A 19836-nucleotide genomic window follows, 5' to 3' on the forward strand; every position below is an offset into this window, starting at 1 on the left:
GTTCTAAACTTATGAAACAATAATGGTTGGCACTTACCTCATATAATCGCTGGATTGAGAGGAGTCCAGGCAGGATAATGACTTTTTCTCAGTCAAAATTGTTACAAATAAGCACGTTATTACAGCAGCACTAGGCTTCTGTTTTGTGTGAAAGAGTAGATTACCACAACTTACATAATTTCCAGTAAGTCACCATAATTTGCATGAAAACAATCCCATGATTCAGTTAAAAGTACATTAGCACATTTGAAATCTACAGTAGGCTACTTTAGACTATCTGAATGTATTGATTCAAAATGCTTTTTGTATTTAATATGTTTCAATTCAATCACGCACGTCATAGCCTCACTTCCTGTTAGTCGTTGGGATTTGTGAATGAATGAGTTAGGTGACTTGAGTGTCTCAAAAATGTTTTTTTTTTTTTCATCGTGAAAGATATGCGGTGTAGGCCTACAATCTTGTCTTTGAGTTTATCCACAAAAGAAACCACTTCTTATCAGACATAGGCCTACCACGAACGTGAAAATGTCCGATTAAATGACCGACTCTTGTCCTTTGTTTGTTGGTATACGATGTTAATGTCAGGCTGATCAGGTCCTAGGTCTTTGATAGCTAATTTAACTACAAACTCAAGTCTTTCCAATGAGTTCTTTAAGAGAAACTCCTATTGCACGCACTATTGCTAACACTATTGCACGCACGCTGTTCACTCGCCATTTTTCAACTGTCTGTCTGACCTCACAGGGCCCTATCCAGACATTCTAAAGTGCATCGTCACTCATCAAAAGTCTATTCAAATTTAGTAGGATGTCCAGTTCACATTGGGAGGGGTTTCGCTATAAAAAGTGGAGCGCATGGCGTAACAAGGTGTTCCTAGGTCTTTTAATCAGTCATATGGGTGTGTTTGGGGCGTAACATCATTTTAAACCAATGAGAATGACATCTGTCCTTCCCTTTAACGGAATGCCAAAATACCGATGCATTTATTTGACATATCGCGCGTTGCTCCGTTAAAGGGAAGGACAGATGTCATTCTCATTGGTTTAAAATGATGTTTACGCCCCAAACACACCCATATGACTGATTAAAAGACCTAGGAACACCTTGTTACGCCATGCGCTCCACTTTTGAGAACGAAACCCCTCCCAATGTGAACTGGATATTTTCCTACTAAATTTGAATAGACTTTTGACGAGTGACGATGCACTTTAGAATGTCATGATAGGGCCCCATAATCTTTAGTCCAAGCCTCAAAAAAGTCATCCCTTTTTGTCTTCAAATCTAAAACCGTTCGCCCGTAACAGCCAATCATAAATGGCGGCGAAGCCACCAAACAGGAAGTGAAGTGATATCACAGCAAAACTTTCACGTATCAAAACCAAACTCGGTACATGGGGTCAGGACCAAATAAGGAAGAGGCTCAATAAATATAATGACTTTTGACCTATAGGTGGCGCTATAATTAGCAAATTTACCTTTTTGCCTGTAACGGGTGTTGTATTTGGAATTAAAACTTACTAATGGTGATTGTTAATACTGTGGGAGGTCGTAAGTCCGACAGATGTGAATTTGTGATGTCAACGTAATTGATCCGGCCGCCATATTGGATTTAATCAAAGACACCTAAAAGTTTTTACAGGTCACAAAGTTTGTCCGATTGACACCAAACTTGACACACATAATCTTTAGTCCAAGCCTCAAAAAAGTTATCCCTTTTTGTCTTCAAACCTAAAACCGTTCGCCCGTAAGAGCCAATCAAATTTGGCGGCGAAGCAACCAAACAGGAAGTGAAGGGATATCTCAGCAATGCTTTCACGTATCAAAACCAAACTTGTTACATGGGCTCAGGACCCAATTAGGAGGAGGCTCAAGAAATTTGGTAAATTTTGACCACTGTGTGGCGCTATAATCACAGGAGGTAGGCTTATATCTCAGCAATGCTTACACATATCTAAACCAAACTTGGTACATGGACTTGAGACCCCATCCTGAGGACGCACAATAAATTTGGACTCTTTTGACCACTAGGGGGGTGCTATAATCACAGGAAGTAGGCTCATATCTCAGCAATGCTTTCACATATGGAAAGCAAACTTGGTATATGGACTTGGGACCCAATCCTGAGGACACACAATACATCTGGTGACTTTTGACCACTAGGGGGACGCTAGAGATACAGGAAATTAGCTCATATCTCAGTAACGCCTTTACGTATCAAAACCAAACTTGGTATATGGACTCGGGACCCGATCCTGAGGACGCACAATACATTTGGTGTACTTTGACCACTAGGGGTGCTATAATTAGGAAGACTTTCTCGTATTGACACCAAACTTGGTACGTTGATTCGTGAACACATCCTAAGGACCCACAATACATTTGGTGACGTTTGACCACTAGGGGCGGTATGATTAGCACTTTCACCTATCGCAACCAAACTTGGTATGTGGACTTGGGACTACATCCTGAGGATGCACAATTAATTTGGTGTGCTTTGACCACTAGGGGCGCTATATTTATTTACACTTTCACAGATTGAAACTAAACTTAGTATGTGGAGTCATGACCCCATATTAAGACTGCACAATTATTTTGGTGACCTTTGACCACTAGGGGTGCTATAATTATCAACACTTTCACCGATTTAAACCAAACTTGGTATGTGGAGTCATGACCCCATATTAAGACTGCATAATTATTTTGGTGACCTTTCACCACTAGGGGTGCTATAATTATCAACACTTTCACCGATTTAAACCAAACTTGGTATGTGGTCTTAGGAGTACATCTTGAGGACTGACAATAAATTCGGTGACCTTTGAATCCAGTCCAGTCCAATCCAATCCAATCAAGTCCAATCCATTCCAATATAACACAGCACAGTCAAGTCCAGTCCAGTCCAGTCCAGTCCAATTTCAACTTCTGCACAACTGCTTACCTGCTTGGCCCCCTCATTGCTGCTTGCAGCTATATTTCTAATTATGTTTCCCATTGTAATCGTGCAATTTGTAATGCTTTGCATGGACGTGCGCTGGTGTGCGTTCATGAATGATAGAAGGATGGTGCGTGCACCTGCCAATATGACTGTTGACATGCGCTCTTTAAATAGCATATGAACAACTCGCCATTGACTTCTGACCAGGTTTAGGTGGTGTATGATAGTGATTTTTAGACAACGCGCTAGGTCCCTCCCTAGGTTGTTAATTGCCACACCCTTGGGCGCAATGCTTAAAAAATAAATGTGCAAAATAACGAATTCAACTTTCCGCGGGTGAATAACGAGTATTACGCCATGCGCTGGTGGCCCAAAATACAGCCCACAAACTTTGTGCGGACTAATACAGTAGGCATACTACAGTACAGTAGGCATATTACAGTAAGTTCTGACGTCGTATAGGGTGGGCAGTGGCAGTGGCTTCTACTAACCGCGCTCTAGCTGCAGTTCCATTATCGGTCGACAGATTTACATAGACAAACAGCAGGCGCTGTTCAATTTCTTCAGGGCAGTGACGTCACTGCCCTACCAGAAATGAAATGTAACACAGTAGGCCTACAACAACTACGGATATGATCAATGAGATCTTTGTGATCTTTTCGAAATTTCTTTGCAAATCATACAAAAATGTAACATGATTGAGTACTTTGCCACTGATTACAATAATAAACAAACAACATTTTATTTAAAAAAATATTTTGTGGATCTACTTTTCTAGTGGATGAATCTTTAGTAGGGCTCTGCCCCTCCTGCCCAAGTGAACGAGCCGCGCCTGCTTAGTAGGCAACTTGACAGTCTAAAAGCTAAATGATACTTCGACACATTTATCACAAATCTTCAGTCATGCATTCATGAATACAGCCATCAATAAATAAAATCCTTACGTTACACCATCGATGATCAACACTGTCCTCACGTTGCCATGTCATTCATGTCAGAGGTTTGGCAAATAGGTTAGCTAACAAGCTAAGCAACTTGGCTACAAACAACTGTAAATTGTGCTACATAATTCAACAGAATAACAGGTTTATTTGACAATACAATACTGATTAGGTGTACTTGACAATAACTATAAGTGTCATGAAGCAGGAGAGTGAAATTTATCGAGACGATATGTCATGGACATGTCGCACATAAGCTTAACTTTCAACACTCCCGTTTTCCCCAGGTTTCTCCTGTATTTCAAGGTCATCTCCCGGCACCCTCCCGTTTTGTTATTTCTCCCGGAAAATTCCCGTATTTTGCATGGCCATTAAACTTCATTTTAATATCATTGATCCATTCATTTTTTCTGTTAGTCTGACATCTCCCAGGTTGCCAGATTGTGTATGATATACACCCTACACATACACAATCACTTACTTTCAATTTCAACTGTTTTGTCATAGGCTAACCTGGCAACCCAAATAAGGAAGCGGGTGCCGACTATGCAGCCTGAGTCTCGCAAGCAAGCGGGCTAGTTGAATAGCCTACTCCAGAACTAGCTGTTGTCAAATTGTTAGGAATTTAATTGATTAACACATCAAATAAACTGCTATTGAGTGTTGTTGATGCACAATAGAGCATCACAGTCCCGCCCACAGCCGAAAAGCGGTTAGGTGGTGGAAGTAAGTGTCCCATTCATTTGTCCCATTGATGTTTTGGAAAAATCTGTATCTAAAGAGTTTTAGAGCATGTTTTAGGCTAACCAGCTACGGCGTAACTCATAAGCATACAGCATATCATTTCGAGTGAAAAAACGAAGAGAAAATCCAAAAAAAGTCAAAGGTACAAGAGTGTATACATATTTTCATTTCCGAGCGAAAGAACTACTCATCCCATAAACCACCGCGCCTCACTGAATAATATATAAGCAAGGACGAACCGGCGCGAATTGCCATTTGAACAATTTCCAACCGGCAACAGCACACGAACCCTTTCCTCCAAACAGTGATTTTTATATAGTGAATGTGCAGTTAATAGCAGTTATTTCAGGAGTAATCGTGTAAATAATAGTGTTTTGATATTGAATTTTATATTTATCATCGTGTATTTTATATCGTGTGTGTGTGAAAGCGGTTAACGTTAACGTTAGCAACATGGTGTAGTGCTTCGTACCTGCTTCGTACCTGACTGTCATCCTATGCTGTCATCACTGCTCAGTCGGGCTGATGCATGGACCGGTGCATGGTCTGCTCTTGGACCATAATATTCAGTTTATTAACTTGCCGTGAATTATTACACAAAATGTTTACACAAATTACATTAAATCCTAGGTTAATGATTGATATGAATCATACAGTATGAAGGCTACAGTAGCCTAGCTAATGTTAACTAGCAGCATTAACGTTACCAACCTCCCTGCGAAACTCACCACAACTTTGTAGGTCTTGTCCCTCATGCTGGCCCTTACAAAACCCACAAGCTGACTCTCGGACACACAACAGTCAATAATGTGACCCGATTTAAAGTGGCTTTCACCCCTTTGGACACTCACTAAAACATATATTTCATACCTGTGTTGCAGCTTGTAGGCTAATGTTAGCTGTATTATGTAATGACATACAATGTCGGAAATGCTAAAGGTTAGCCTGTCGGCTACCTGAAAAGTTTGAGTGTTTAAACTAACATTTACAGTGGTCTATTTGATAGTGTATTGGCCCTGACTAAGTTCGTGTGATGTATAAACCACAGTCCTTGTTGATACAAGTACCAATATTCGTCAAGAAAGTTTTTAATCACATTAAGATTTTCGCCATAGGCAGTAAAAGACTCCGCCATCTTTGTCAATAATTTTCGCTGAGAAAGTTTCAAACTATGACCATAACGGCCTTTCCACCAATCAGAGGCATCACTGTGGGATTGTTCAGGATTGTGGGTAATGAAGTACTTATCCAAGACATCGCGAATAAAAGACATTTATCTCAAAACAAGGTTAGTGCCCCATGAACTTTTGGCGTCTATATGAGTATATACAATCGCTTAGTACAGCCGTAGCTGGTTTTAAGTCTACCATGTGCAGTTACGTTTTTATGGCTTATACCCCAATTGTCAATGGAGAAATTGTGTTGAATTCTTACTTCCGGCATCGGCTGTGGGCGGGACTGTGATGCTCTATAGGCAACTTGTGTCCTCGGAACCAAATCTGACAGCAAGCAGCTTTGGAGTTTTGGAAGTAGGCTGCAGGCAGGCAGCTGGTGGATACATAACTGGCATGCGTAGGCTTTCGGTAAGGTAAAAGCAACGGCATGTGTATGAAATATGTTAAATATGCAAACACTGATCCGATCCGGTACAAACACTGACCCCCCCCCCCCGAAAAAAAATCTCCCGTTTTTGGAAAGATAAATGTTGACAACATCCCTTTTCTGCTGCTACAGCTAGTTTCTGTAACATTACATGACAGGCTAAATCATTCGAAATAGAAGAAATCTCTAAAGCGTCAGTTCTAGTAGTTCTTGGTTGACATATAGTAACCCCCAAAACCCCCTGAAAATAATGATAGTTCACTAAAGATTAGAGTGTAATAAAATACCCTCTATCATTATCAGCTGAAGTTAAAAGAAATTCGTGTCACAAATCGCTTAACGAATCATATCACCAGAAAGCCTATGAGGTGACCTTTATGAGGAAATTTTCATTAATAAAATTGGTTGGGGTATGGTGGAGTTATTAGACTGAACATCATCGATACTGGAGTACTGAAATTAGAATGGGATGTCTGCAAAGGGTTAAGACACACTTTACACCTAAACTTACAATCAAACTTACACTTTGCATGCACTGGTAATTCCTTGCACTGGACATTTTTACTCTACACCAACTGATTCTAATCTGCACAACTCTTCAGCCAGGTAGACAAGCTTAAGTGCACAGGTAGAAGCATCCCTATATGATTTTTAATATGGCTTTATTTTTGTAATGCTTTTGTAATCTGTTTATTTTTTTATTATTAATGTTTTACTTTAATTTGAATTATGTTTTTGGTATTTTGCTATGGCTGCTAGATTTTGATGTACTAAACTATAAGCAGCTCTAAGAAGACCTAGAACTCCAAGGGCAAGAACAATATGAGAAGAACCATAAGTATATTTTACATTACATTACAGAACATAGTTACAGCCTCTGAAACATGTCCTTTGCTTGATGTCTTCAGACTTGGAGAAGGTGTTGGCAGATGAAGATGAGTTTTTTCCTGGGCCAGTTGAGGCAGAGCTTGATGACTTTCCCTCTCTGGTACAAGATGCAGCTGGCATTCCACCACCAAAATGGCAAGAGTCTCCAAATGAGATGATCCAAACGCTGTGAGTCATTGTCATTGTTTTCCCATTGACTGTAATATTTAACACACAATTCATAATTTATTTAAGCATTTGTAAACAATGCGTAAATGGTTTGTTCATCATGTGTTAAGTATTGTTCCTACATTAGTTCTCATCAGTAAAGCATGTGTACACACAGTTATAAATGGTTTGTTCATAGTGAATACGCCTATATCTTAAATATGTTCATAAATTGTTTTTAATACTTAATAAATTATGCAATAATAATTTGTTAATGAAGTAATATTTCCATTATTTAACAGTTAAGAAACTGTTATGGTTTATGGTTTATAAGATCAGTTAGAATGGGTGTGTTAATGATTAAGAAACTATTTACACCTACATGTAGGCATGCCTTTATGAAAATAATTATTAAACACATGCACTAATGATTAGTTAGGGTGGGATGTTTTATAGGGATTAGATGTTTTATAAATCACTTCCTTACTAAATTTCATGATTAACTCAGGAGTTGCAAGTGGTTAATTAAAGGAGCGATTTGTAGGATTGTTACCGAATCAAAACACTGGTGAACATTCTCAAGACTACCAGACGCAAGCCTCTTCTGGGTTGCCAGATGTAATGCAGACTTAGCTAACGTTAGTTGACCTGCAGCTGCTTTAACGTTTCTACAACCATGACCCAGCTACACATTACGGAAACAGTGAAAACAAAAAATACCTCTCTAACCAATGTAACATATTTAGCTGAAGTTAGCGATGCAGATGAAGTTTAGCCTAGGCTACATGTCGTGGAGAAATATGGCCAGCTCTGCGTCAGACTGTTTGACGAAGAAGTCGCCATCTCAGGAAGCTCCTCAGATGTCCACTTAATTTGTTTCTTGTTTTAATTGTGAAAATTTGCCTGCCTCTCGTAGGCTACTCGTTCATGACTACAACTGACAGCTGTTGACAGTTGGACTTTGCTAATTTGGCAAACAAATAGGAGGACGCCCCAGCCCATTATTAATACGCTATTCTAGAATTAATCGTTCAAAACATAAACGTAAATTCCAAGAGATTCCGCCCCGTAACTCATTTTTTTCACGGGTTTTACAGGGTTTTACGGATTATAGTAATGTTGTCAAATAAGCCATTGCTTTAATTCATGTTTCCTTACTGGTGATAATTTTTGGAATGGTTGCAATTTATTTTCCATTATTTCCTACATACTGGCCCTTTAAGGATATTTTGTGAGCTCATCTAAAGTGAGGACTTTCTATGCCTTTCAACGCATTTACAAATGAGTTGTAAAGGTCGTAAACATCTCATATCAACAAACGAGTGTTTTTTAAAAATGTTAAAGGAGAAGTTCGGTGTGATATTGACAGTGTGAAAATAATTCTGTGGAAATGCATGGATTCCAGTTGCTGCTACTGGAAGCAACTGGAATCCATGCATTTCTACGGAATTATTTCTGGAATCTGATCCCTTATCATACCTGTTCATTCGTACTCGTCGCTCAACTTATCGTGACTAAATTCAAGATGGCGGCAAACGGTAAACTTCCTGAAGGTACTGTCTGTATAAATCGTCTTGTAAATAAACTACCAGTGCTTTTTCAAAGTTCTCAATGTGTCGTTTTAAATGTCAGGGCCCTTGGAAGTCTACCAATGAAGTGTGGAGCTACTTTGAGCCTCGTAAATTGTGTAAAACAGTGATTTATTTGCATGGCTAGCCCGATGCCCGAGGCACCCCCAATGAAAACCTGTTGGTAGCATCGGCTAACTAGCGCCAGATTTCGGAGTGCAGGGGACAAGCCGAGATGAGATATGAGACAAAAGTTCACACTCGGTATCATGTTTCAACACACTTTAGGTCAATATCACATCGAACTTCTTCTTTAAGCCCTCCTCTTTGCCAGACGGATCTGCGAAGCAAATTCAAATTTGCCAAGTGTTTAGGTTCTCCCAGGCTAACCACTAGGCTGATACAGAGAAGCGTTTGGTCCCCAGGGGCCACTGTGATTGTAAAAACTCCCTTGGATTTTGTCTTTTCACTCGTCGCCTGTAGATGGTGACATTGAGCCACAGACAATCTCTCGCACACACACTCAGAAACTGTAAGACACATTCACACATTCTGGAACATACACGCCTTGGGCCTTATTTTGACGGTTTGAAACACATGATCTGAAGCATATGGTTTATTTGCATTTAGGACGTGTCCAGTTCGAATTTGCTGTTTTGATGCCGTAATAAGTAGGGATGTTACTGTGGTAGGGTTGGGCACCGAAACACGGTTCTAATATGGCACCGGTGCCGACGCAAACGGTAGTAACTGCATCGAATAACAACGTGGATTTCGGTGCCTCATTTCGGTGCCATTTTTTTAATACATTTTTTTAATAAATGTTTTTAATTATTTTTTTTATACGAGGCATCACTGCATGTCATGCGCCATCTCTAATGTCTTGCTCTGATAGCAACACATCCAGACACAGTTATCAATAGCTAACATAAACACTGGATGTATAAACCAGAGGGGTGCACCACATAGGCCAGTGGACAGTGTTTGACAGCTTGCGTGAGCCCAAGTAGCTTACTTTAAAGCGACATCGTGAGCTCCTGTCAAAATCTAGCAGTGGACCTAACTACACACAAGCAAAAGGCTATGAAACAACATCAACAGTAGCCTATATGTTACACAATATCCTTGCTAATGCGCTAACTGGCATTTATCTGAAATGTTATCAGCAAAGTTGTAAGGTGAAAACTTTATTTCACGGTGTGTTCTAAACAACATAATGGCATGATATTAGCCTAATCTTTCATGTGCATGAGGCCCATATAGCATCACAATGAATATGAAGATCATGTTAAAAGTTTGCTGGCAAAAACATAAATATGTAGGTTACATACCTGATGTCACTGAGCTGTCAACGAGGCTACGAAACCATCTCCGTACGTTATCACTAATTAAACTCAGATGACTGGTGTTAGCGCATAGCCATAGTTGCTGTTAAAATGCCTGGCTAGCTCTGGGAATCTAAACACTTCAACACCGACATATAGCCTAACATGTTCAAATCTATTGCGTGTTATGGATTAAGACATGACATTTCTTGAAGTATTTGGGAACACACTGAATTAACTGCTAGTCCCTGTTCCCTGTTAGATTAGCTTGCAAATGCCGTTGTCCATGACCTGGCAGTTTTATGGCAAGCGGTTTTAACATACCTTAGGGACTGTACGATATTTACCGGGGGGGGGAGGGCCGGTCGTCAGGGGGGGGAAGGCCTAAGAGAATTTTTTAAGCCTTAGGGGAAGGCCCAGGAGAAATTTTTTGGCCTGGGGGGAGGGCCGAGGAAAATTATGTTTTCCTGATACATGATATTTTTTCCCCCTGATCAATGATCCGTTTTCGATATTTTAAAAGGTTTGTAGGCCAAAACATGATTCACGTCTCTTTGACAGAGTGGGCGAGTCCAAAAATTCGCAACCCTACCTGAATCTCCCACAACTCCCCTCGTAAGCTTGCAGGTCACCCGCGGTTATGGGTCATAAACCAAATATTTTAATGATATTCGGGTCATTTGCGGGCGGGTCAGTTAAAATTAATTAAATATATATTTTCTACAAATAGGCCTACTTAAAATATCACGAGAAGGCTAGCATCAATACAGTAAAGCATCAATACAGTAGGCTAAGTCAACAGTAAAGAAGCTGAAGACGCGAGTTAAAATAATAAAGACACCCCTTCAGGAAAAGCGATATAGGCTATGGGAAATATTGGGAAAAGTTCTTAAAGAAGATGACAGTAGTACAAGTTATGGTCTATGTAGGCCTACTTCTTGCGAAGCCATTTAAAAGTATGACAGCCGAAACGGGCAGCCTGCAGGAATAAATCTTATGGCACAGACTACACAGCCATATCTACCAGTATGTATAGGTTCGCGCATGCATAAAAGTTACCTTAGTTCGTTGTGTTTGTGACTTTAAACAGTGGATGTTCTTTAGTAAAGCTTTGTGCTTCATTCAGCATTTTAAACCAGTTCTTACGCTAACGTTTTGACCAGCAATGTATCTCTCTTGCCTAGGCTACCTTGCCTCCCCATTTCTGTTTTCGAAAGAAGTATGTCCATGGCCAAATCTTATCCTAGTGTTCTAATCCTTGGTGGTTGCGTGCGTCTTATTCTCATTCTCTCTCCTGCGCAAACATTAGGCCTATGTCCTGCATGCCTGCGTGTAGTTCTACTGCATAAAGTTTCGCAAATAAATTAGTTTGTTTTACAGAAATGGACTACTGTGCATGCAGGCTATAACCAAAAGCACACATTTTGTAAATAAGCGGGTCGGATCGCGGGTCGGGTATAATTTTGTCCTAAATAATATTCGCGGTCCGAGTTGCGGTCGGGTTGATTAAAATATTGGGCGACCGCGGGCCGCTTGTGACCAAACCCGCGCAACACTGGTTTGTAGCCCCGTGTGTGTGTATGTGTGCTTATGACATTTGATGGCCGTTTTAACCTTGTAAACGTCATTTTTCGACCAGTTTTATTTGATTCACGTAGGGGGGAGGGCCTAGGAGAATTTTTTTGAGCCGGGGGGAGGCCCCTGGAAAAAAAAATTTGACCAGGGGGGAGGGCCAAGCAGAACATTTTTAACCCGATCGTCTGGCGACCGCCCCTCCCCCCCGCTAAATATCGTACAGTCCCTTATGGCAAAACGCCTACACTGGGTAAACTTGAAAGCAGAGCTTACCATTGTGTGTGCATGCATGGCAAGCTGTTTTAACATTTAAATGTATTATTCGTAGGAGCAATGAGATATTGATAGTAAATTGAATATAACAGTTCAATTTCATGTTCAAATTTGTCTTATCAATAAAAAAAAGCAATTCATGCTTTAGACCATTTTAATTTAAAACATTTTAATAACAAACAAAGTACCGGTTCAGGCACCGTTTCAGCACCGGCACCGTTTTAAAAGTATCGATTTAGCACCGGTATCGGATAAAACCCAAACGATACCCAACCCTATACTGTGGTCAAAATGAATCCAAGACAATTTAGGTGTGAGACTGCAGCTTTCTTCATGGCACCAGGAACGTGTTGACCACACAAAATGTAAAGTAACAAGTCCACTTCTCTGTAGTTGAAGTCCCTAACCAGATGCCCTCAGCTAAGACACCAATAGCCTACATCAGACAGAAAGTAGCCTAAAGGTGTGTGTATAGACGAGTTTAGTCGTTCAGTTAAAAAATAACAAATCCCTCTGTAAATATCATCAGAATACTGCTAAGTGTATAACTGGAAAGTTGTACATAGGTGCTACATAGGCTGAGATGTTTCTACTGGAAAATGAGAAAAACTCAATTTGAGAAAACAGCCTTGGAACACAGTCAATGAAATTCCGTTCTCAGCCTAGACTCGCCTTTGAACTTTCGCAATTGGTTGCGGATACAAAGGAAGTGTCTATATTTGGATTGCAGAACGTCATGCAGGAAAAACAGCTTTCCAACGGTACTACACATGATGTGTTAGACCAAATGTAATGAAATAAACATCTAAATGTGTAAATCGGACTTTGTTGTTGTTGTAGTGTGAAAGAATGCATGCTAAGGTAGCAAATTAGCCCAAAATCTCGAAATTGACCAGGGCCCAGTTTCCCGATAACGACGGAGACACACTCTTACGAGGGTTTTCTACGATTCATCTTACGATCGTTCGTTTGGTTTTTCCGACTGTTTCCCGAACATGCTCATAGCATGAATGCACATGCACTGCTCTTAAGATGCTCTTAAGGGGAGCTGTCCACGTTAATAGTTCATAATAATGCAATAATTTTTTGCGGTGTCACTTAAGAACACGTTTGAAGATAAGAAAGAAGTCGAGTAAGAAAGTGAGGAAATGTGTAGGCTAGGCTTAGATTTTGATGCAGTAGGCTACAGACTAAACCACATGTTCCTTTCTCTGCTTTTACCTCATAGGCCTAATAAAATATAGCCTTCACTTAGCAAAGATAATGGCAAACTATTCTGGCAACGTCTCGTTTCATAACTTGATTGCATTTTTGTCTGCTTTTCATCACATTATTATGACCATTAAATGTAGGCTATGCTTTTTTGCACGCTAAAATCTGATTAATCACAGGTAAACACAATAAAGAATGGGAACGTAAGTTGGATTATGTGTTCTAAGTTGTAATTCCTCTGTATGTCCTGTTGGTGACCTCAGTGAGAAGTACTGTTAAGACGCTCTTAGCCGGTAACGAGAACTCTGGAGCACTTGTAGATCTACGAGTGTTTTCACGACGCTCTTAAACTACGATCGTTTCGGGAAACAGTCGGCAAATCTTAAGACGTTCATAAGAGGGACTTTACGACGCTCTTAGGCTTAAGATGCTTTCGGGGAACTGGGCCCAGTGCATGAAAAAACAATGTTTTCACCTGCCGTGTCTCGCCTTATCAAAGATCCACATGAATGCACTAAGGGATGTATGAGCATGAGTCGCTTGCAGTGACAGGGCAGGGACTAACCCTGTGATGCAGTGGTAATGTACTCCATGAAGTGTGTGTCATGGTAGTGCAACAATGCAGGAAAGTCTAGAGACCAGCATTAGGGTTATAAGAATTATAGCAGTGCAAGGTTAGGTTTGAAGTAATATGGTAACAGTAATTTCAACAGTGCAGGGATAAAGTCTAGAGACCAGCATTAAATATGGACAATATACAGTGGGTCCCATTTTTAAGAGGTCACTTCATTCGCGCTTTCCGTGATTCACACAGCTGCGTGAAATGCATTACAACTTTTCGCTACGAGGTGGCAGCTTAAGTCCGCTGTAGCATTGCCAGTAAACAGGGCCGCACTGGGGGGCGAACACGTCGCAGAAGGGACACCAGAGTGTGGATATCTCACTCGCAAAATGAAACAATATTTCTGTCGGGTGCTTACCATGGACCCACAGTTGCAAAATGCAAGGAGACATGAATCAGCCTATATTTGCACAAAAAAATTAACGGACAACAGCTCTTCAGCCCGTTAAAATCTAAAAAGTATAATAAAAAAAATAAATGTGCTGTCAACAACTAAGCAGACATCCATATACCAGGACATACGGCTATTACATTTGCGTAGGCTGCAGATAGGCCTATATTCTTTAAAGTTAATAGCAGTCTCCTCACATTCCTTCTCATTTCGGATTTAAAACGCACAACAGTGCATTAGATTAGGCTATAATTTAAACTCTATTTTCCTCTTTCCATCTCGCGAACTTTAGCCTACTATAGGCTACAGAATGGCGCTTTATCGTTCATCTTTCGGCTAATTCGCAAAAGCCTCTTGTTCTGATATTTACAGTGCATGAAAATGCACTGTACTGTTCTTCCTAGGCAACTTCTTCTTCTTCTTCTTCTTCTTATTACAGTGCATGAAAATGCACTGTACTGTTCTTCCTAGGCAACAACTTATGTTTCTTATTACAGTGCATGAAAATGCACTGTACTGTTCTTCCTAGGCAACTTCTTCTTCTTATTACAGTGCATGAAAATGCACTGTACTGTTCTTCCTAGGCAACTTCTTATTATTATTCCGCTTACCACTTTTTCTAGACGCAATTTCTCTTGAACAGTTTAACTTAGAAACTTCATTCAAACTTTGTAACGTAGGTCTTCAAACAGATCGGGTTGCTATGTCTTTTCAACTTTGAAACTTTTATACTTTTTAAACTATTAAAGAAAAACGTTTTAAAATTCCCCATAGACTTAACATTGCCGATTATGACATCATAATACGCCCATTAAGCAATTAGAATCCTATGGCAGGTGTTCAGGCCACCTGGATCTCAACTGCCAGTCTCAGGCTTTAAGCATACAAACTGGCCCTATTAAGACTATATATCCTGTTCAACTGCTTCCTCTGCCAAAAACTGTTTCAAAATAAAAGTCCTCACTACAATATTTCACTGTTAAACAATTTAACCCTTTAAACTACTGAACTTTTTAACTGTTTAGCCATTGTAACTGTTACTTGTCATCAACTATGACTCCTACCCACTGTAGCTAGTTAGCATGGTTAAAGGTCTCATTCACTGAGAAACCGTTTAATACTTGTTACTTTCGAAATACTATAGCTCACTCCAAGTTGCATATGCATGCTGCACGTGAAAATGATCTTCTACCCCCATTGCCCGCAGTAGCCAATGAAAGAAAATACATGGAAAAACAAGCGAATCAGAAAGAGCCCTTCCCAATGACAAGGAAGGGAAACTGATTATTCATGGCCTCGCCCACCTTGGCTTGTGACCGCCTACAGGAAGACTGGAAGATTTTGCGGCTAGGGGATTGTCTCTCTGCAGCTAGGAGCTAACAGCAAGTTGCTAACATAGCGGAAAAAAATCGTGCCAGTGTTATTTGTGGCAATAACACATCAATGTTGCATGTCTTGCCTTAGAAGCAAGAGTTGAGGAAGAAATGGTTCGGATTTATCGTTGGAACACCACCACCGAAGTAGTGCAACATTAGTTCTGTGTTCCAATCATTTCGACCACACTCACTGCCTACAGTTAGAAAGTGGTTTTGCATCGATGTTCTGAAAACCTGGCTCTGTACCGTCATGACGATCGACCACCAGGCTCACAGGCTGTAAGTACAAACAAACTTTTCCACCTAACGTCTGTTACAAAATACCATGTTCATATTCTTCACGTTAGCATGCATGAAAAGGGTACAAGCTAGGCTTAGGCTAGCCTATATTACAGGAAGCTACACCAGGCACGTAACTGAAGTGTTCTGTTCGCGACGTGTAAAATCAGAGAATGTCTAATAGGAAGGGCTCTGGTAAAATCCATTAAAGGAATGGTCTATTTTCCCGAACGTAGCCTACAGGCCACTAACACACCAGGTGTAGCTACTTCCATTGATTAGGCCTATTGGAAGCTATTGTTGCAGTACATAACGCGAACGGAATGCTTCAGTTACGTGCCTGGTGTAGCTACACTCATAAGAAACTGACCACACTACCCAGAGATTTAGCTTGTTGAACCTATAATCTTCTAACCTAAGCGTTAAACCACAAATAATAATATTAGCAACAATATCTTATGCTCAACTAAGTACGAGTATTGTTCTAGTCTGAACAGGGAAAATCAAAAACACAATACCCGTGCACTAGGATAAGTTGCTATCACTATAGAGCTCAGGTATTTACACTTCAGTCACTTCAGACTTTACAATGTCGTCTTGCCATTATTACATTGACCTTTGTACTGTAGGCCTGCAATGATGTTTTGTTTGATTACTTGCTGTTTACTTAGTGTTTTGTATGTCTTCCAGAGCACATCCTCATGTCAGGCTACACAGCTTTCTAGCCTACATTAGGTCATCACGTTAAGGAAAGGTTTGTGATCTAACTTTTATTGTTGTGCTAGTTAGTTTCTAGAAGTCTTTTTCTAGTAGGCTAATACAGGTTCTTATGTGCTCGTCAATGTTTGGGAAAGTCAATTCATGGGTTTCTTCAGGTTACTTTCCACAGGTGTATAAAATCAAGCACCTCGATTATGAATGCAGACTGCATGGTGCTTGATTAATACACCTGTGTAAATGGACCTGATGAAACCCATGAATTGCATAACAGATAGAATTGATATTACCGAAAGTCTTCTTGTGGGTGTGCTACTTAGTACATCATACACCTTACCACAGTCACTAAAATATGTTTGTTTCCATTGTGCCAGTACAGTTTTGTGTGAGATAGTGAATGTCCTGTGTACTATTAGTATCTTGTAACTTGACAGTAATACACATTTATTTACTTTAGGTACCCAAACAGAATACTTCATGAAAAGTATGAGTATTGATACAAGCACTTCGGGTACACCATGGGCATGGGGGCCTGCTACCTCTACTGCCATCAAGCCTCTTCATCCAAGGCCAGCTAGAAGACCTCGGGTTGATCAAGAGGAGGAGGAGGAGGATGAAAGCGACATCTCCACAATAACACCTATGGCCCAGCACAATAACACCTATGGCCCAGCACAATCAAAGAGCAATGTAATAGAATCATCACAGCCAACGAATGTGTTTTGTGAGTTGTCCCTTCGGATCCCCAGGACAATACAAGCCGAAACAACAACTCAGACCTTTTTCCCTAAATAATCCCAGCACCATCTTACAAAGGATCTGTAGGCCAGATGTCTGCATCGTCTGGCAAAAAGAGGACATTGTTAATTCTGTGCATAGTTTGGATGTTCTTGTTTTGTGTTTGCATTATTTAATAGACTGCAATATTACTATTTGTCAGTGTTTCACGGACCACCTAGCAAAAAAAAAAAAACAGTAGACCTACTTCAACAGTATATTACACAATAGGCCTTCTCACTGAACCACCTTGCTTATTGTCTTTGCACCTTGCTTATGGTGTCAGAGGATTCATATGATTTAAACTGGCAAAGGTTACATCAGTGTTGCAGAACTGTTTGGATTTACATACAAGTTGGTTCAATATTGCAAACAACTCCTCTATTATATTTTACCACATCTACTTGTGGAACACTTGAGAGCTTGCGGACCACACTTTTGAGTACCACTGCTGTATGTAAATATAATAAAGTTATTTATTGAAAATTGACCTGTTTTGTATATTTGTTTTAGGAGTTTCATCAGTTTTTGTCCCTTTTAAGCTAAAGGTTTATCTTACCTTTCATATCTTCTGTCTCACAGAGGGCCATAGTCGAATGTTTAGTGCATTTTGAAGGGAGTACATTATGCTAAGGCAGACTGGTTCTAATCCTGGCCAGGATCCAGACAACATTTTTCTAACCACATGAGCAATCCCCTTACGAAAAAGTAGTATAGGAATCTTATAGTATTTGGGACAAAATATTATAGTAATCTTATAGGAATAATTATTATAGGAATAATTGGGACATACTGTAGAAGTACTACTAATAATTCTATAATATCCTGTATAGTTTTTCTATAGTAGTCTTATAGTACGTCCAAATACTATAGTATTCCTATAAGATTACTGTAATATTTAGTCCCAAAATACTATAAGATTCCTATAGTAGGCTACTTTTTCTGTCATACGTGACAGAAAACAACTTGAGTAGGCTAACCTCTGCCAATGTCAGGCTATCAAAGCCATAGTTCTCATTACTGGAGAAGTCTTGCAGCACACATTCTCTGCTTCTGTAGGCATTCTCGTACAATTCCAGCAAAATATAGCTAGGTAGGTGTGTTTGCATTTAGATCTATATATATATTGGGCTATGACCAAGGTCTTTCAATGATAGTATCATGGAATTCAAACCATACAGTAACTATCTATTCCGATAGCATTAGCAGGCTAGGTCAGTGGCTGAACATCATTTAGGGTGCTTACCTGTGTTGTGAAGTAAAATATCTACTAGGAAGACTTTTGACTGTGTAAAGAAATAAGTCTTTATTTTAAAACGTTTCCAACTGTTTATTACTTGAAAGCAAGATGACGATTGTCACAAACGTTTAGCTGCTAACGTTACCTCTTTTAGGAGAAATTTTTAGCTGACAGGCAATTGTTACCATTCTATTAAACCAACGTTCACCGACAAACGATCACGAAACGGTTCTTCTTCCTACTCGAATACTAGGATCAAACACATGAAGTTGTATCTCCGAAGACATTTTGTGCAACAGTTTTGACTCGAGTTTTAGCCAGGTTTTAGCACTGTAAAGTTGAATATGGAGCATAGCACAGGCAGAATCGGATCAGGGAAACGCACTGGAGGAAGCGTCACAGTACTGTTAGCCAATCAGAGGTGAATTGATTAGCATGTCATTAATATTCATGACTAGAGGCGAAATCCAGTCGTTCCTCCCCGCCCACCTTCCCCACCAAACTAGAACAGCATGAAACAGACGCAGGACAGCATTTTTTTCACCAAAACCGGCTCACAGGGCATTCATCAATACTACAGACCACTGCAAAATTAATGAAAAAACGATGAGATGAGACCTTTAACATAGTTTGCATGCTAGCAAGTTAGCATGTTAGCATTCTAGTTAGCATTTTTAGCAAAACTGCTAAAAATGATTAGCTAAGTTAGCTAAGTCACATGGTTAACATAGTTAGCATGCTAGCATGTTAGCATGCTAGTTAACATTTTTAGCAAAACTGCTAAAAATGATTAGCTAAGTTAGCTAAGTAACATGGTTAACATAGTTAGCATGCTAACATGTTAGCATGCTAGTTAGCATTTTTAACAAAACTACTAAAAATGATTAGCTAGGTTAGCTAAGTAATATGGTTAGCATGCTAGCATGTTAGCATGCTAGTTAGCATAGTTAGCATAACTGCTAAAATTATTGGCTAAGTTAGCTAAGTAACATGGTTAACATAGTTAGCATGCTAACATTGTTAACATAGTTAGCATGTTAAGCAAAACTACTAGAAAATGTTAGTGAAGTTAGCTAAGTAGCATGGTTAGCATGCTAACATTGCTAGCACTGCTATAAAACATTAGCTAAGTAGCATGGTTAACAGAATTAAAAATCTTAGCATAACTGCTAGTAAACATTAGAGCCGTTTAAACTTTCAGTTATTGTCAAATATCTACCTATG

The 19836-nt window shown here is 39.8% G+C and overlaps 1 protein-coding gene and 1 long non-coding RNA gene across 3 annotated transcripts in view; both read left to right on the forward strand.

The window, feature by feature from the left end:
• Positions 1-19836, forward strand: part of myot (myotilin) — a 215740-nt gene that overhangs the window by 85690 nt on the left and 110214 nt on the right. For both annotated transcript variants that reach the window (XM_076292652.1, XM_076292651.1), the window contains exon 8: positions 7131-7278. In XM_076292652.1, coding sequence (XP_076148767.1) covers positions 7131-7278 — 148 coding nt within the window. The remainder of the gene's footprint in view (positions 1-7130; positions 7279-19836) is intronic.
• Positions 15451-17133, forward strand: LOC143132837 (uncharacterized). Its single transcript, XR_012988375.1, has 3 exons — positions 15451-15878; positions 16569-16632; positions 17053-17133. It is a non-coding gene; the product is annotated as an uncharacterized LOC143132837 (long non-coding RNA).

This window comes from Alosa pseudoharengus, unplaced genomic scaffold (genome assembly GCF_046254945.1).
Source record: "Alosa pseudoharengus isolate Yale_2024_CS ecotype anadromous, Long Island Sound unplaced genomic scaffold, YU_APseudo_1.1 YU_APseudo_1.1_scf_19, whole genome shotgun sequence".
Lineage (NCBI taxonomy): Eukaryota > Metazoa > Chordata > Actinopteri > Clupeiformes > Clupeidae > Alosa > Alosa pseudoharengus.